The sequence below is a fragment of the Oncorhynchus keta genome, chromosome 21, assembly GCF_023373465.1.
Source record: "Oncorhynchus keta strain PuntledgeMale-10-30-2019 chromosome 21, Oket_V2, whole genome shotgun sequence".
In the NCBI taxonomy this organism is placed as follows: domain Eukaryota; kingdom Metazoa; phylum Chordata; class Actinopteri; order Salmoniformes; family Salmonidae; genus Oncorhynchus; species Oncorhynchus keta.
Window position 1 is genome coordinate 39,373,105 of NC_068441.1, and position 18,696 is coordinate 39,391,800.

At 41.4% G+C, this 18,696-nt stretch overlaps 2 protein-coding genes across 5 annotated transcripts; both read left to right on the forward strand.

The window, feature by feature from the left end:
* Positions 1 to 6,577: 6,577 nt before the first annotated feature.
* On the forward strand, positions 6,578 to 12,340 carry zbtb49 (zinc finger and BTB domain containing 49). 3 transcript variants are annotated; one of them, XM_035797517.2, is made up of 8 exons: positions 6,578 to 6,806; positions 7,286 to 7,489; positions 7,739 to 8,877; positions 8,977 to 9,038; positions 9,143 to 9,216; positions 9,591 to 9,673; positions 10,800 to 10,961; positions 11,224 to 12,340. In XM_035797517.2, exons 2-8 carry the CDS (start codon positions 7,338 to 7,340, stop codon positions 11,973 to 11,975), a joined length of 2,424 nt encoding a protein of 807 aa, XP_035653410.1. In that variant the 5' UTR covers positions 6,578 to 6,806; positions 7,286 to 7,337; the 3' UTR covers positions 11,976 to 12,340. The 3 variants fall into 3 exon arrangements, with proteins under 3 accessions (XP_035653410.1, XP_035653412.1, XP_035653411.1); XM_035797519.2 differs by having other exon boundaries at positions 8,992 to 9,038; XM_035797518.2 differs by lacking the exon at positions 6,578 to 6,806 and adding an exon at positions 6,820 to 7,179.
* An 856-nt stretch (positions 12,341 to 13,196) lies between these two features.
* LOC118400552 (neuronal vesicle trafficking-associated protein 1-like) lies at positions 13,197 to 17,499 on the forward strand. Of its 2 annotated transcripts, XM_035797522.1 has the most exons (6): positions 13,197 to 13,396; positions 13,730 to 13,890; positions 14,168 to 14,284; positions 15,502 to 15,612; positions 15,916 to 16,128; positions 16,272 to 17,499. In XM_035797522.1, the coding sequence occupies exons 2-5, from the start codon at positions 13,762 to 13,764 to the stop codon at positions 16,105 to 16,107; spliced, it is 549 nt and encodes a 182-aa protein (XP_035653415.1). In that variant the 5' UTR covers positions 13,197 to 13,396; positions 13,730 to 13,761; the 3' UTR covers positions 16,108 to 16,128; positions 16,272 to 17,499. The 2 variants fall into 2 exon arrangements, with proteins under 2 accessions (XP_035653415.1, XP_035653413.1); XM_035797520.1 differs by having other exon boundaries at positions 13,198 to 13,396; positions 15,916 to 17,499.
* Positions 17,500 to 18,696: the final 1,197 nt, after the last annotated feature.

An 18,696-nucleotide genomic window follows, 5' to 3' on the forward strand; every position in this document is an offset into this window, starting at 1 on the left:
TAGCAAGTCTACAACCATAATAAATAATACATTAACTTTGTATAGTGCTTTTCATTACATTTAAAATGTTTTTTAAATAATGATGTACAATAAAAACAACATACATTAAAAATGAATCATAGGTACACTAACAACTAGTAAACTAGCAATTTCGTAGTGTGTTTTCTTTGGTAAATTGTTTTGTAAATATTATTTCACATTTGTGGTGCCACTAAATAAACAATTAATTATTTAATATTATTATTATTAAAATATGCAGATGCAGATGGATTAGCTACCTGACCCATGAAAAAAGTCACAGCGGGGCTGATGGAAACAGGATGTGCCGATAGAATTGTAAAAATACCGACAGACAATTTGTTCGTTCGACATGGTGGGATCTTTTTGTGTCGGCAAAAGTAATAATGCGTGAAATTGCGGTGGAAACGGATTTATGCGCAAATATTGATACAGTATAATAGGCTATACCTATCACGCGATGATATGTTGTTTGGTCCTCCCTCTACGACTCCGGAAACTATGCAGTTTATTAGGTTACAGATTAAATAAATGATGATGAACTTTACAGTGTTGTAAAAGTGTACGTGATGAGCTTGATGCTCCTTTCCAATAAATATCTGTGCCACGGTAACAATGGCTTGGCCTCCAGGACACAAAGGATCTCACACCCCTGAGAAATCGGACATTACTTTTAAAAGAGTGTTACCTTTTTTTCTGGGCTCAGAGCCAGGTCTCTAGGCTATTGTGCTTTGGTTTTTCATTGTTGTACTTCATTGTTTGTAATGTTACATCTTCTCATAATATCACTACAGGCCTACATGCAAAGCTCCAGTTTCTTCCTAAAACCCTGATTATTTTATCTTATGTACAGTTTGTTCACCCATAGCCGCGGGAAATAGGGGTGTTTTAAACATGTCTTTCTATCCTATCTATTTGTTTTAAAAGTGTGCACTAGGCCATTATTATTCAAGTATGAGTGGAGATAAATACTAAACAGCAGAGCAAGGAGGAAAATATCCTTTCCTCCTCCTCCCCCTCATCCTCTTGTCCTGCTTCTCTCCGATCCTCCTGTCGTCCTCTCTCCTCGACCTTCATCCGCTCCTCACTACCCTCCTTCTGTCCTCCTCCTCCTCCACCTACTCCTACTCTCCTCCTCCACCTACCCCTCCTCCTCCCCCCTCCTCTCCTCCACCTTCTGCTTTCCCCCTTCCGCTTTCCCCCTTCCTCCTCCAGCTCCTTGTCCTCGAGGCGGACTTTGCTTATTTTTTCAATATGTGTCACTTAGCATGCATCAATGACTTTAGACAGTGGTATGCAAGTGCCTTTAAATGTGTATGTTCTATGTTCAGTTGAAGTCGGAAGTTTACATGCACCTTAGCCAAATACATTTAAACTCAGTTTTTTCACAATTCGTGACATTTAATCCTTGTAAAAATCCCGTCTTACCAATTTGTAAGTCGCTCTGGATAAGAGCGTCTGCTAAATGACTTAAGTGTAAATGTAAAATGTAGTTAGGATCACTACTTTATTTTAAGAATTTAAAAGTCAGAAGAGAGAATGATTTATTTAAGCTTTTATTTCTTTCATCACATTCCCTGTGGGTCAGAAGTTTACATACATTCAATTAGTATTTGGTAGCATTGCCTTGGGTTCAACTTTTCGGGTAGCCTTCCACAATAAGTGAATTGTGGCCCATTCCTCCTGACAGAGCTGGTGTAACTGAGTCAGGTTTGTAGGCCTCTTTGCTAACACACTTTTTCAGTTCAAACCCACACATTTTCCATGGGATTGGTGTCAGGGCTTTGTGATGGCCACTCCAATACCTTGACTTTGTTGTCCTTAAGCCATTTTCCCACAACTTTGGAAGTATGCTTGGAGTCATTGTCCATTTGGAAGACCCATTTGCAACCAAGCTTTAACTTTCTGACTGATGTCTTGAAATGTTGCTTCAATACATCCACATAATTTTCCAGCCTCATGATGACATCTATTTTGTGAAGTGCACCAGTCTCTCCTGCAGCAAAGCACCCCCACAACATGATGCTGCCACCTAGTGCTTCATGGTTGGGATGGTGTTCTTCGGCTTGCTAGCCTCCTCCTTTTTCCTCCAAACATAACAATGGTCATTATGGTCAAACAGTTTTGTTTTTGTTTCATTAGACCGGAGGACATTTCTCCATTTGCAGTTGCAAACCGTAGTCTGTCTTTTATATGGTGGTTTTGGAGCAGTGGCTTCTTCCTTGCTGAGCGGCCTTTCAGGTTATGTCGATATAGGACTCATTTTACTGGGGATATAGATACTTTTGTACCTGTTTCCTCCAGCATCTTCACAACATCCTTTGCTGTTGTTATGGGATTGATTTGCACTTTTCGCACCAAAGTACATTAATCTCTAGGAAACAAAATGAGTCTCCTTCCTGTGCGGTATGATGGCTGCGTGGTCCGATGGTGTTTATACTTGCGTACTATTGTTTGTACAGAAGGTACCACGTTCTTCAGGTGTTTGGAAATTGCTCCCAAGGATGAACCAGACTTGTGGAGGTCTACATTTTTTAAATGATTTATTTTGATTTTACCATGATGTCAAGCAAACAGGCCCTGCGTTTGAAGGTAGGCATTGAAATACATCCACAGGTACACCTCCAATTGACTCAAATGATGTCAATTAGCCTATCAGAAGCTTCTAGCCATGACATCATTTTCTGGAATTTTCCAAGCTGTTTAAAGGCACAGTCAACTTAGTGTATGTAAACTTCTGAACCACTGGAAGTGTGATACAGTGAATTATAAGTGAAATAATCTGTCTGTAAACAATTGTTGGAAACATTACTTGTGTCATGGACAAAGTAGATGTCCTAACCGACTTGCCAAAACTATAGTTTGTTAAAACAAGAAATTTGTGGAGTGGTTAAAAAACGAGTTTTAATGACTCCAACCTAAGTGTATTTAAACTTCCGACTTCAACTGTATATGAGACCTTAGAAGGCTTAGCTTACATGCCTCTTGTTTATATTTTTAAATAATACATGCAACATTTCTGTTATGTCTAAATGTTAACCACCCATATAAGTCAGTTTATTTGTATATACACAGATAATATTAACAGAACCTGCAAGGTCATGAAGGTGCCAAAGCTCAACAGGAAAAATCATATCACTCTGGTAAAGGACCCCTTTCTCTTTTCATGGTCTAAACCTCCATAGAGGTTTCTGACGTCTCTTCCCTTCTCTGCTCCTGCTTTCTCTGCCTCCCTCTCTCTCTGCCGGTCTTAGATGGAGCTGGCGATCGATCAACTGGACCTGGTCCATCACATGGTGGTCTATGGCTGCAAATTGTCTGTAAACCAGACCTATGAGCAGAAATGCCACATGGGAGAACCAGCTGATGAATACATCTGTGTTGTCTGCTTGTGGTGTAGGAGGGGTGACAGACTGCCCCCTTCTGGAGACTTTAATACATACACACATGCATGCACGAATTAACACCCACACACATTAGTCTGCACTCTGTCTCTTCATTATCGATTAGTCTTCTCTGGCTTTTTAGCTTCTAGAAAAGACTGGCATCCCTATTGGAGGACAGGATAATGATGAGTTCTACAAGCTGGAAATTCACTACAACAACACGGTCCAAGAAGCAGATGACATTTTACTAGCTACAAGCTAGTATAAGCATTTTCCAAACTACTGATAATGGATCAACAGGCTTTCCATGCGCCAATCTTAATTATTGTGTGTGACATGCAAATTGTGTGTAGGTATGTATTATGTGTATAATGAGGGAGGAGTTTTTGTTGTGTGCTTCCTGTCTTGGCTTGTTAGTTTCAATCCATTTCTTTCTCTTGCACTGACATCCCTCCCCGCATATCTTCTGTCCTGCTACAGGCAATCAGGACCAGAGATGGTGAAATATAGGACACAACCGGCATCAGCTGTGAATTTGGAAACTAGAGGTGTAATATGTATGTTCAATATGCATATCAGAGTCAGAATCTAACTGGTTTTCCACAGATAAATGACCACAAAATTCACAGCAACATGTAAACCAGAGGAGGCTGGTGGGAGGAGCTATATGAGGACGTGTTCATTGCAATGGCTGGAATGGAATCAATAGCATGGTATCAAACACATGGAAACAACGTGTTTGACTCCATTCCAGCCTCCTCTGGTGTAAACTCTGTGGATTTGGAAACTGGAGGTGCTCCTGAGAAGAATGGGCCCTCGTTTACTGTGGCACAATGTACAGGAAATTGTGTACAGTGCAATATGAATGACAGAACGTTGTGTGCAGTGTAATACAAATGGGCTAAATAACAAAACAAATTAGATGTGCTTTCTAAAGTTGAATATTCTAATGATATTATTATTATTGTTATTACTATTATTATTATGAATAATAGCAATATAAATCATGTTTTGTTATTTTGTATTACTGTTGTTACTATAATAACTATCTAGCAATTTGTATTTATTTGATTTAACCTTTATTTAAGTAGGCAAGTCAGTTCAGAACAAATTCTTATTTACAATGATGGCCAAACTGCGCCACCCTATGAGACTCCCAATCACGGCCGGTTGTGATACAGCTCAGGATCGGACCAGGGACTGTACTGATGCATCTATCACTGAGATGCAGTGCCTTAGACCGCTGCGCCACTTGGGAGCTGTAATCATTACTGTTGATGCTGTTAACAATATTGTCAATGCCATATTATAATTTGTGCTATTTAAAAAAAATTATATTGCTAAACAATATTCGAAGTATGCTAACATTTACGAATAAAATGTTAAGAGTTTCAACCATTAGTGTTTTTTTTATCATCTTCATTGGGGGACTAAAATAAAATAAAAAATGTCACATGCGCCGAATACAACAGGTATAGATAGACCTTGCTGTCACACCCTGACCATAGAGAGCCTTTTGTTCTCTATGTTGGTTTGGTCAGGGTGTGACTAGGGTGGGTGCTCTAGTTTTTCTATTTCTATTTCGGCCTGGTATGGTTCCCAATCAGAGGCAGCTGTCTATTGTTGTCTCTGATTGGGGATCATATTCAGGCAGCCTTTTCCCACTGGGTTTTTGTGGGATCTTGTTTGTGTGTAGTGGCCTGTGAGCACTTCATGACGTCACGTTTCGGTTTGCTCTTTATTGTTTTTGTGAGTTTAATTTCAATTAAACATGTGGAACTCTACGTACGCTGCACCTTGGTCCATTTATTCCAACGGTCGTGACACTTGCAGTGAAATGCTTACTTGCAAGCCCTTAACCAACAATACATGTTTAAGAAAAGTGCTAAGTCAAATAAATGTGCAAAAATAAATAAAAAATATTACAAATAACTAATAATTAAAGAGCAGCAGTAAAATAACAGTAGCGAGGCTATATATGTAACTTCTGCTTCTCACTCACACCCTCAAACACGGTTCTCAATTGGCCTACCTGGTTAAATAAAAAATAAAAAATAATAAAACAATAGTGATGAGCTTTGAGGGCGCTATGATGTTGAACGCTGAGCTATAGTCAATTAATATCATTCTCACATAGATGTTCCTTTTGTCCAGGTGGGAAAGGGCAGGGTGGAGTGCAATGGAGATTGGCATCATCTGTGGATCTGTTGGGGCGGTATGCAAATTGGAGTGGGTCTAGGGTTTCTGGGATAATGCTTTTTATGTGAGTCATGACCAGCCTTTCAAAGCCCTTCATGGCTACAGACGTGAGTGCTACGGGTCGGTCGTCATTTGGGCAGGTTACCTTAAGTGTTCTTGGGCACAGGGACTATGACGGTCTGCTTGAAACATGTTGGTATTACAGATTCAGTCAGGGACAGGTTGAAAATATCAGTGAAGACACTTGCTAGTTGGTCTGTGCATGCTCAAGAGTATATGTACTGGTAATCCGTCTGCCCTGCAGCCTTGTGAATGTTGACCTGTTTAAAGGTCTTACTCACATTGGCTGCGGAAAGTGTGATCCCACAGTCATCCGGAACAGCTGATGCTCTCATAAATGCTTCAGTGTAGCTTGCCTCGAAGCGAGCATAGAAGTCATTTAGCTCATCTGGTAGACTCATGTCAATGAGCAGCTCGCGGCTGGACGTCCCGTTGTAGTCTGTAATGGTTTGCAAGACACTTCTATTTTTAACAGAAATTGTTGAGGTTGCCTTCCTGTTAGTTTTTGCTTACCCTGCGTTCATAACCAGTGAAAAGGTGATGTTTATAGTGCGTTCAGGACGACTGCGAATTCTAAAAAATAGATATCAAATCATGACGTCGGTGATCGTCAGGTCAGAAATACAGAGTTCCAGAAAGAGACCAGAGTTTCCGAGATGGAATTGTTTTTTAAACAATATAATTTGTTTACAAATGTGATATCTGTAATTTTAGTTCATGGGTTATGCAGCTCGTTGGTCATTATCCAATCGGCATTTCTCACCGAGTTCAAAGCACCGGAATGCATTCAACTGATATTTACGGCTTTACACTGGTACATTCCCACCTCCCACTTCGTGACGAACGCAGCACAACCGGTCAACGCACACGTGACTTATTTTTAGACAGGAAGTGTTACATTATTTACATTCCGAAAATACAGCAGATGGTTTGAGGGGTTCCAGTTTATGAATCTTAAAGACGTTCAAAAAAATGCTACTTTAGTGTGTACCCAGAGATGAACATAGTATAATGGTCGTTCCTACATAAAGTAGAGGTAATCTTGTCTCGTAAGAGTTGGTATTACGCATATTCTCTTTGGCTAAGTGTGGAAAGTCACACCGGAAGTTATGTAATCATCCAAATGAAATATAAATTATAGAGGTAAGTCAGCGAAAGAAGTATTACATAGTTATGTCGTGGCTGAATAACATCAGTAAATGTTGTAATTAGGACCATGTCTATTAGTACAGTTTCAGGTCGCTTAATGTAACTTATTTTCGATGTGGCACATCGGCAAAGGACAGATAGTCCCGTATTGGTAAAATTTTCTCGTGGTTGGTCTCAAAACAGTAATAGGTGTTTGCGCTGTCCATACAATGTTATCTTCCTAAATTAATTATGTTGCCTAAATATTCTGCACTTGTCACACGTTAGTCAATCCCCATATAATTGAGTTGTAGTTTCATAAATAGGCCTACTGCTGTCATGTTTTCCCGCTGTCTAAATAACTCGAATTCTATCCAGGGGGCCCATGGTAATACATTTCAACAATTAAGTGGTACCATTTCAATGAGAGGCAGTACATTGCTTGTTTGTAAATAATATATGCTCAGTTCTTCTGTTTTATGAATGTTTTCTAGTTGTTTTGATGGTCATACTTCCCTGGATCACCTGAAGACTGCTCTTAAAAGCATGGAAACGTTGTCCAGTCACAGTGCTTACCTTCTCCAGCAGTTACAGGAGCAGAGGATACAGGGGCTACTCTGTGACTGCATGCTAGTAGTCAAAGGAGTATGCTTCAAAGCCCACAAAAATGTACTTGCTGCATTTAGCTCCTATTTCAGGTGTGTCATTAATATTAATCATCCACAAGTCATGTAGTGTATATATTCAAGAATATATACTAAATGAATACCTTGATTCTTAGGATTTTGTTTTTCCCTTACTACTACTGCTGCTATTAAACAAAACAGCCATGAAATGGAGATTCAACATGCTTTGCGTTCTCATATTATAGCCTGATAGGGCTCCACAGGGATAAATTAGCAATGTGTCGACATTGTAAAATAACCTTTTTACTTTTGTCCCAGCAGGTCTTTGTTCCAAAATTCGCCAAGTCAAAAAAATGATGTTTTTCAACTGGTCATTCAAGATGTGGGAGGTATAGGCCAGATACTGGACTACATGTACACTTCCCATCTAGATGTCAACCAGGACAATGTACAAGCACTGTTGGACATCGCCCAGTGCTTACAGGTCCCAAATGTACAGAGCATGTGCAACACTTTCCTGAAACCCAGCGCTCCTGCCGTGGAGGCCCCTTCTTTCTCATTGTCTGGTGTCTTGACCTCGGAACACGACTACCTCCTCGGGACTGGCCTTGCCCAAGACGTGGAGCTTCCTTGCCCTTCTTCGGTAGGCCAGAGGTCTGCCTTTGGCAGTGGGACACCAATGTCTCATGGTGGGAACGCTACCTCTGAGACTACAGCCATTACCCAGCCAGTCCCAGAGAAGCAGCTAGTACACGGCTACAAGCTACGCAACTTCTACAGCAAGCAGTACTTCAAGCAGAGTGCTGCTGCTGAGACTAGCAATGCAGCATTAAACCAAGGCCCAAGTCCCCTGGTGCTGGTTGAAGAGCAGCAGTACCAATTTGGGGTCACACAACCATGCGCAAATGCCCCTGTATGTTCAGGCAATGCGATTCAGTCAAACCCACCCTGTCCGCAGGCTATACCAGCTGAGAAGGAGTTTGGTTCAACGTTGCCTGCTGAAGACTTGTCAACCACAGCCAACCCAGGAGGAAAAGTCTCCCCTGTCAACAAGCCCATGCGGCCAAAGAAAGCCGTCTACCTGAAGAAATACAACTACCTACGCCCTCAGAAGGCTCTAGAAGAGATGTGCCTGGAACAGAGCAGCGAACCAGTCAACCACTGCCCAAAGGAGACTCACCAAGAGGAGGTAGTGGTCCAGAGTGAGACACCTGAAGCTCCCGTAGACTGCCTACCACCCATAGACTGCCTGGCCAGAGACAGGGAAGTGGTGTTGGAGACCGCAATGGATTCTCAACTTCCAAGTCCACCTCCTGTTGACCAAGAGGAGGAACCGGACCCACCAACCATCAGTGATCCAACAGAACCAACTGGGCATAAGGTGCAGTACTGCTGTGAGATGTGCGGGAAGACCTTTAAACACCCAAGCAACCTGGAACTTCACAAGCGCTCACACACTGGTAGTTTGTTAATTTCACTATTGTGTCATTACTGAATTTTGGAGCCTTAAAATGTGTGGAAAAAATGCTGACTTTTTTTAAGATGAAAAATTGTTTTAGTTTTGTTTCTCACAGGGGAGAAACCATTCCAGTGTAATGTTTGCAGGAAAAACTTTTCACAGGTAAAGGTGCACAGTTATCCTTTGTTCAATCAATTTACAAAAGTAATTTAGTGTGTCTACTAGGAAAATAAGGAGGTTTACATGGACACTGTTTTTCTTGACAGGCAGGTAATTTGCAGACCCATTTACGACGCCATTCTGGAGAAAAACCTTACATTTGTGAACTCTGTGGGAAAAGGTATACATTTTTTAATTTTTAAAAATGTTACAATTTAGAAAGGTTTTCCATATTGGGTGATCTGTCACCATACTGCTTGAATGGACAGCTCTAATTTAGTTGTCTCCAACTCTGGTCCTGGTCAATTACTTGGTGGGTAGGCTTTTGATCTAGTTAGCATTTGTAGACCCTTGCTCTAGATAGCACTGTGGAGTGCACTACATATACATAATACATTAGACCTTCATAAGCAGTAACATAACATCATGAATGTGCATGTGCCACAGCTGTCTAGATAACAATGGATGTGAGTCATAACATGGACTCAGCCATCTAATGTGGTGTATTTGTGTTATGCTGACTACTTCTCCTTCCGTCACTGTGGCATTTCCCAGCTTTGCTGCCTCGGGGGATGTTCAGCGTCACATTGTGATCCACACGGGAGAGCGGCCACACCTGTGTGACATATGTGGACGCGGTGAGTGCTACAACCAACAAATTACTTGTCCCAGTATGGATTCCTGGCACAATATAAACATGGATTCTTAGATGTTACAGTGTTCCTATGTGCGTTTTAAGGTGGGCAGTATATGATGTTTGAGAAATCAAACATCAATGAATAATTCTAACATTCTCATAACATTACAAGCCCTGCTATATATAAGCATTTAAAAATGTAAAGAAACAACAATTAAACGTGTTTATAATAGTGATGGAAAGTTTGGCTCATTTTACTAATCTTTGACTCGTTCAGTCAAAAGAACAAATCTTTAGACCCATTTGGTTCATTTGAGTCAATGGCCAGAGCACGCTGGACCCCCTACTGGCGGAAGATGAACTGAAAACTTGAAAGAGTCATGAGTCTTCAAGCCTGTCTCTTTCACATGTCGTTCACCATAGCGGGCTTAGCGTAATTTGTGACTGAGACTTGTGTGCTTTAAACAATTGATTGCTAGGCATACAAATAAGATTATTTATTGATCTATTTGAAACGAGGTCTAGTTGTGGCAACAACCGGACTATAGATTGTGAACGACTCTTGGTGGAATGCATTGCTTAACTGCCGTGAGGCTCAAGCACAATGTCGCTTGCAAACCGTACCTCCCGAACACATTTTTTTTCTCAAGTTCGAATTTGTTGACCAGGGGCTGTGTATGTTTTGGCTCTTCAAAGCTGTGTCCATCATAAAATTCAATAATAAATTAATTGCATTAATTATTGCACCATGCAATCTATTATCAGTTCTAAACATGTATTTTTCTTCTCTGTGCTCATGATGTATTTTCCTGCATGCGTATATGACAGACAGTTGGTGGTCTGAGCACGTCTCTGGAGCCGCTGAGCTGGAGGAGCGTGTATTAATCCTGCTGAAAGACTCATTGCTACCAGCACTAGCAGGTCAAATGAACGACTAAAACGAATGAGTCACTCAGAAAAACAAATCGTGACTCTCGAGTCAGTTACAAGAGTCGTTCAAAAAAGACTAATTGTTTGCAAACTGCACATCACTAGTTTTATAAACATGCATTTATTAAGGATGATTCATGTCGATCTATCTGTCCATTATTATTAAGTGTTACCATGTTGTATCCTTCCTTACTCAGGGTTCAGTAACATCAGCAACCTGAAGGAGCACAAGAAGACTCACACTACAGACAGAGAGTTCACCTGTGACCAGTGTGGCAAGTCCTTCAACATGCACAGGAAACTGCTGAAGCACAAGATCAGACACTCTGGGGAGAAACCTCACACCTGCCAGACCTGTGGTGCGTATCAACCTGTATTAGGACAGCCTCTGAGGGGACAGACCCTGAGGCTGTCCGAATATGGATACTGTGTTTTATAGATACAGACATGAAGACCACAAGAAAAGTTTGGTAGAAAAAAAGTGTCTATGAATGTAGTTTTCCAAATTCAGGCAACAGTATATTTTTCTGCATGAAGGCAGTTGTTGAGAGCACAATGTCAATGGATGGTTGATTGTGTTGGTTGGGTACATATCATGACTCATATCAAACCGTACCGCAGGGAAGAGCTTTGCAGGGTCGGGCGACCTGCGTCGCCACGTGAGAACGCACACGGGGGAGAGACCCTACCTCTGCAACACCTGCGGCAAGAGCTTCACCCGCTCGGCTGTCCTTAGGAGACACTGCAGCATGCACTGCAAGGCCACGCCTGACGACTCCAGCCCTGACGTAGAGGACCCAGAGCAGCCTGGCAGTAGCAGTACTGACGGAGGAGGAGGAGGCCCATTCCACAAGCCTGTCAGCCACAGTAAAGCACCTGAGCCCAGGCAACCACCACCAACCTCCAATACCGTGATGGAGCTCGATAAGCCTTCGCCCCCACCAGCACATACAGAAGCCCCGTCGACGAGCATCCACCTCATCCCGTCTACCTCAACGTCCTTCCCCGAGCTGCGCTCCATCGTGCCCCAGCACCTCCTCCCCTCCGCCCCCTCCCAGCAGCAGGAGAAGTGCCCTCCTCTAGCAGACTCACTGAAACTGGGCAAAGCTCACCTACCTCAAGAGGCCCTTGTGTTTGGCCCCTATGTGGAGAATGGGCCGGTGGGTGTGGAGATACAACAGCAGGGGTCTGGGGCCTCGGTGGTGGCCCGGCCGTACCTCTCAGCCCCAGACAGTTACTGTGGGGCCCTCCCAGGGGCTAGCCGCCCCAGTGGTACCCCCTACAGGGCAAGTGAGGGACCCTTCTTTTCCAGTGTAACACTATGGGGGCTGGCCATGAAAACACTGCAGAATGATAATGACCTGGAGCAGTGAAAACTGGAGCAAGTAGTGCATCTAATGTGGCTTCCTTTCCTCGTCTCTTTTGTCAGCACTGATTTGAAGACACACATGATGATCCCTACTGGTGATCATCATTTGTCTGTTCAGTTCTCTCACATCATTGTAGGTGACGGGAAGGAGATGAGGAAAGGAGGTCACTAGTCTATTCAGAACTAGCCATAGAGTTCCCTTATGATGGAAGACTGATTAGCACTATGATATTATCTAACTTCAATTAATAGAATGTAACACTCAGGTTTTTCCTTTTATAGGATATTGTTATTAAGATGGCAAAAAATGTATATTCTTTCTGGATAAGTATGCACTGTTTTGAAATAAAATATGCCAAAAATATATTTCTTTAGTTTAAAATATATTGTATTTTCATGCAGTAATGTTACAATGGTGTATTGTGTAAGCCTGCTCTGTCAACCACACAACAGAGGAAATGTATTTCTGGTTCATTATGGCTTCAATAAATGTCTCCTTTAGTTGCTCCAAGCCAGTGGCTAAATTCTCTCTTCAGAACAGGGATTTAGTCTGCAATCTGAGGTCTCTGACCCCCATGAAGATAACATTAGGCATGAACGTGAAGTCATGAGAATGATCACAGTTAGTCTATGGATTGAGAATAGGCACAGACGATGTTGCAGCAGTGCATAGAATATATCAAAGTCAGAAATATTGCTATTATAATGTAATATTTACTATAAATTCACAATCAAGTGGAATGGGAACAATAGCAAAGCATAGCAAAATGTCTATCAGAAGGCCTTCCCGCAGCCACTGCCCTAAAACAGGTTCATGTGAGCTGGGCACGGCGCTGTTCAGCAGCTATGGAGCTGAAATTGGAGATCAGTCCTTCACTTCGCGTTGATCGCAGTACTGTTTTTGGTGCTTGACACAAGGACTAAATATTTCTCAAACTGATCACAACTATTCACTTTTGGGCTGAAGAACTATAGCTAATTGTAACTAAACACGGCCACCTACACATTATGATAAAGTTGTTTATTTCCATAACAGGAGTAATTTTTGTATAATTCTAAATATTGTGTAATAGACTAACCATAAAAAAGTCACAATAGGGAAAACGGCAATCCAAGTTGGTGAGAATAATAACACAAAATGTTTGTTTTGTTAATGTAACAATTTTCTTGCCCTGGACCTGCTCTCAAGAGTTCATGTCTTGTGTTGCCTATGTATGGGATGTAATGTTGTTACATCACTTACGCTGCCAACAGCAGCATCCATAGCTCGAAGGGACGCCTTTGAGGAGCATCAACGAGAGCTTGGCCATATTGTGCACCCAGCTTGTCGTAAATCGTCTGCGTCACACCTACACTGGCGTTCTCAGTTAAAGCAATAAAATAGGACAACAAAAGAAATACGGACTACAAGTAAAAACGTTACAGGTAAGTGCGGATGTATTAGTCAATAGCATATACTGGTTTATCGTTCGTATAATTAAAATTGTGCTTATTGCAGCCGTAACATTCATAGGATACGATGGATGTGTTATTTTCGAGCGCTCCTTCGTGTATTTTTAATTAAATCAACGAAAATAATCCACCTTGCATACAGTGTATTTTATCAATTGCAATGTGATATGTAGGTCTGATTTTGCTTAATCTCAGGGGTGATTCGCTACGTTAAAATAAAATAAACAATCGAATGCCATTCAATTTTGACGAAGTATACATGTATTTCTCAGACAATCACTGAACGATTTGTATCTCTCCGAGCAGGTTATACATTTTACAGCCTTTCGTCTGGGAAAATGGTTAAATTGGGGAATAATTTCAGTGACAAAAACAACGCCAAAGCCGTCTCAGAAGATGGTTTCGACACCATTCCCCTTATAACACCCTTAGATGCCAGTCAACTGCAGTTCCCTGCACTCGACAAGGTAAGATTTATTCAAGTGACTTGAATGCCTATTGATGCAATAGATCTACGCTACCCATTGTCAACTATTGTCATGGGGTCCGTTTTCTTCATAGTCTGAAATAATATGAATGTGGTCAAATAAGGACCCAAAAGGAAATAAACGTCTAGATGTAAACCTATTCTCCATTACACACATGAAGGAAATAGCCCGCAATTTATTCCACTTGAATAAACACCTTCATGCAGGCCTATGAGCTCATTGTTTATACATCTTGGTATTTTTCCCTGTGTTTCAGGTGGTGGTAAAGACCAAAACAGACTATGATGGGGGGAACAAGAAGAGCAGGCTGCGGTCGCCAAAAATAGCAGAATTCTCAATAAGCATAATTGAAGGGGTATCTGAACGACTCAAAGTAAGACATGTTACATTCTTCTTCACCTCAACCTCATGATTATTAAAACTGCTGCCATGGCAATGGCCTTTTAATGGTTTTGTCACACTCAGTACACTCAGGCAAATTCGTATCCTCTTTCACTAATTGGTCTTTTGACCAATCAGATAAGCTCTGATGTGATTTGTCAAAAGACCAATTTTGTAGCAAAAATCCGAATTGGGCTGCCTGTCTAAACACAACCATAGAGTTCTTTGAGAAGCAAATTGTTCGATTGCTACAGATCATCATCTTAAAAAGCCATATCTGCTCTGATTTGCAAGCTATCAAAGTGTCGGCCATCAACACCAATGGAGCAAACGAATCCCATGACATCCCATAGCACTTGATTTCTATTACTGTTGTGCTCTTCGTGGTGTTTCCCAGCTTAATAAGGCGTAATGTTATCATTTGTAAGACATGCACTGTAGATGAAAGGGACATTCATTACATGGGTTCTTCTCTGGCGCCAAGACTTGTTTTGCATAGCATCCCCTCATTTACATTTTTTTAAAATTATTTTTGCAAGATGTTTCTAACTCTGAGAAATATGACATCTATATCCTGGAAATCAGAATAACTTTTCTTAAACCTCTGTCAAATAAAATTCACTATGTTTATGTCCCCCGACCAAGACAAGATCAAGGTTTATATTCATAAAGTGTCTGAGAGTAGGAGAGCTGATCTAGGACCAGTTTTGCCTTTGATTATAATGATCCTAGATCAGCACTGCTACCGAGACTTTTAATGAATATGGCCCAGGCCTCATCACTGAGTGATTTCTCCAACACCTCTCTCCCACTCCCCGCCTCCTCAGTTCCTCAAAGTGCCAGTAGTCATTGCGTAACACCCTAGCGATGTCAGTGCAATGTTCTTGTGCAGACTCTTTTAAAGACGTCATGTTTCTCACTCTGTTCAGTTTAATATCAAATTCATATTCCCTAATCAAACCCTCAGCCACATCTTGATGAGCTCTTGTAGATCTGAACAATAGAATAGGTGCAATAAGAAATATGGTAATAACTCCACCTAGCCTTCTGGCCCTGTATCCATAAAGCACCACAGAGTAGTATCGATGGGCTAGGCACATTCAGCTCCATAGCTGCTGAACAGCGCCGTGCCCAGCTCACATGAACCTGTTTTAGGGCTATAGGCACCTTCAGTAACCCAGAGGTGATGTTTGTGTCTCATCTTCCCAGGTCACTCTGCTGGTGATTTGTGCTTTGGCGTTTCTGGTTTGCGTGGTGTTTCTGGTGGTCTATAAAGTCTACCAGTATGAGCAGCCCTGTCCAGATGGCTTCATGTATGTGGTAAGCAACTAAGCATGCCTCTTTTTTTCCTCTGAAGTATTCAATGTACCAATGAAGACCGACATCTTTAAGAAATCCACTAATCATATCAATGGCAGCATACAATTGCATCTGCGAGATAGAACTTGCTGTGGTAAATCAATTCTCTCTCTGTTATTGGCAACTTGATGTTTGGTAATTTTGGAAATGACAGGTTTTCACAGGCACTTCCTAGACTCCAAGTCTTGCTTCTCTTCACATTTTTATAGTTATTTCCTTTGTTCCTCTGTTAAATCTCTCTCCCTCTCTTTCCCTGTCTTGCAGCAAGGTCGGTGCATGCCGACGGGGATGTATGGTTACTACCCCCCTGGCGGGCGCGGGCGTCTCTTCACCATCATCAACCACTACAACATGGCCAAGCAGACCATCACCCGGTCCGTGTCCCCGTGGATGACCGTCATGTCTGAGGAGAAGGTCACCCAGCAAGAGACAGAGACCCACCAGAAGCTGGCCTAACCCACTGGGCTGTATTCAGAGGTGAAATGTTAAGAATGTTACAAATAGAACTACAATAAATAGAGCTCACATGATGCCCAATTCAACATGAGAGATAATCACATCTGTTCTACAAAATGTATTTCTAATCTGAGTGTTTTGTAACATTGCACCCTTCTGAACAGACCCTAGGATCACCATCCAGCCGTGTGAAAAATAGTATACACGGTGTCGTTCAAGCAAACCCAAAATCTGGAAAAACGTTCTTTAGCTAAAATGGTTGTTCTTGAGCTACGCCAGTTTTAACCGATATGATATAACTGCAATGTATCAGGCATAATGTGTTTTAATCAGTGAAATTATTTGACAAATGCATTTGTGTAAGCACAGACAGGAACTGTGGTTGGATGGGTATCTGGTTTGTTTGAATACATACACAAACAAGTCTTGCCACACAGACAGACACTTGTTGACAAAACATCTTTGTACATAAACATAATGGGGAATAACATCTCACTTCAGTATCCCACATATAAACTGACAACCATTCTAGTGTCTGCAGCGCTGGTTTAAACACATGCACGGTTCATTTTGTAAGGCTTCTGCATTTCACACAACCATACTTTGTCTTCATTACTACAAAACATTTGAATTACTGTCAGAGCATGTGCCATTTAACCCTTGAGATACAGAAATGTATAACCTTTTGCTCCTAGACTGTTTTGCCTCTCCCATTTGTGGATGAATGGGTGTGTGTGACTCACTTGAAGATGTATTTTAAATGACTTTAATTGACTCCTCCATTTGTGTAGAGGACTTTTTTAATTCTGACTCTTGTCCAATAGGGAAAAAGGGCGGTACTACCTAAACTAGTCCAATAAGAAATGCTCATTTTTGTTTTCCATTTCAAAAGGCCTGAATTCGACGTTCTTTATATTTATCCTGCATAATTGAACCCTCTGTAGTTTATCCGTCTCCACATGCAGCACTTAGAGCTCTTCTTTATTGGGAACTACACTATATTTGATCAGGCACTATGTCAATGCCTTCATAAAGCATGGGAATGCTTATTGTCACTGAATAGCATATCCTGTTTTCTTCTCGTTGCTATTGAATGTAAACGTGTAATGCTATATGAATAGGATTCTGTAGCTGTCAGTCACAAAGTGATGTGTAGTAGAACTCAAGAACTCTAAAAAAGAAACCTCTGAAAGGAGTGATTAATACATTGCTTTTCTTTTCAACATGTCATTTAAGAGTAATGCCTTCTGTTCTTACTGATTTTTTTTTTATACAATGACGTAAACAGAAGTACATTTGATGCTGTTTTTTTTGTTGGGACAAATGAATAATAGGCTTTGAGCTGGAAACCAATGTAAACAAATATCTATTAAAATGCACACATTTCAAAAACGTTTGAGTAATCCATCATATCTCAACACGATGAAGTTCATTCATGTATTTACGAGCATGGTGTAATAATGCTTAATCTTGTATCAGTTCAGTAGTGTTCAATTCCCTTAAGATAAAGGAAATCATGGCTTTTAACAGTATTTTCCCCAGGGCCTTGATCAAAGTGAGATATTGGAGTGATATAATCCTTTTGCTGGGATATAGGATCATCCAAATGAACAGATTTTCAGAAGCATAAATCTGAGAATGATATCTCTAAAGCTCATTGTTCCAAAGGCCATTTTCTGGATTGAGGTTCATGCCGTTGGCCCAGAGTTCTACATCTGGATACTGTTGGTTTGTCATACACTAGACTGGAGAATAGCTATAGTACAATTTGTATAATATACAGGTAACTGCCAAAATAATGTAAACACTTGAGTAAATGAGGGATACAAAGTGTATTGAAAGCAGGTGCTTCCACACAGGTGTGGTTCCCTAGTTAATTAAGCAATTATCATGCTTCAGGTCATGTATGAAAATGCTGGGCAGGCCATTGTTTTGGCTACCATGGCTATGGATCACAATGACCCCATCCACAGGGCACAAGTGGTCACTGAATGGTTTGATGAGCTTAACTTTGTAAATCATCTGCCATGGCCATCTCAGTCACCAGATCGCAACCCCTTGGAACACTTATGGGAGATTCTGGAGTGGCGCTTGACAGCCTTTCCCACCATCAACAAAACACCGAATAATGGAATTTCTTGTGGATGAAAGGTTTTGCACAGTGGTGTGTATTTGTGGATGCCAAGGGAAGCCAGGCTTCCCACAAAAACACCCCTCAAATATTTATTTTTTATAATTTTCCTTCAATTTGCAAGAAGCTGATGACTGTATCACACAGGAGAACATCAGAGCGAGCGAAACAGTGCCCCTCTGTCTCTCTACGTGTAGGCCATCTATCTGATACTGTCTGGTCCAAACGAGTATGACATTGTTGCCGCCCGTAGCATTGAATGCAAGGGAAGCCAGCAAGCATTTGGCCTCCCTTGACAAAAAAAGCATAACGAAATTGCCAATCAGTGTTAAGCTAAACTGAGCGAGCTCAACTGTGAATGTTCCTGGCGGGGGAAAAAAAGTGTCAAGGGAAGCCAGCTTGGATTTGGCGTCTCTCCTATCAAATCGCTTTGAGGACATACGTCATAAACAGAAGCA

Excerpts from the sequence above, each read along its gene's own strand:
- zbtb49 (XM_035797517.2), top strand. The coding sequence starts at position 7,338 with ATGGAAACGTTGTCCAGTCACAGTGCTTACCTTCTCCAGCAGTTACAG. Across the intron at positions 7,490-7,738 it reads GCATTTAGCTCCTATTTCAG|GTCTTTGTTCCAAAATTCGC; the intron begins GTGTGTCATTAA and ends TTGTCCCAGCAG. Across the intron at positions 10,962-11,223 it reads TCACACCTGCCAGACCTGTG|GGAAGAGCTTTGCAGGGTCG; the intron begins GTGCGTATCAAC and ends ACCGTACCGCAG.
- LOC118400552 (XM_035797522.1), top strand. The coding sequence starts at position 13,762 with ATGGTTAAATTGGGGAATAATTTCAGTGACAAAAACAACGCCAAAGCC. Across the intron at positions 13,891-14,167 it reads AGTTCCCTGCACTCGACAAG|GTGGTGGTAAAGACCAAAAC; the intron begins GTAAGATTTATT and ends CCTGTGTTTCAG. Across the intron at positions 14,285-15,501 it reads GGGTATCTGAACGACTCAAA|GTCACTCTGCTGGTGATTTG; the intron begins GTAAGACATGTT and ends TCATCTTCCCAG.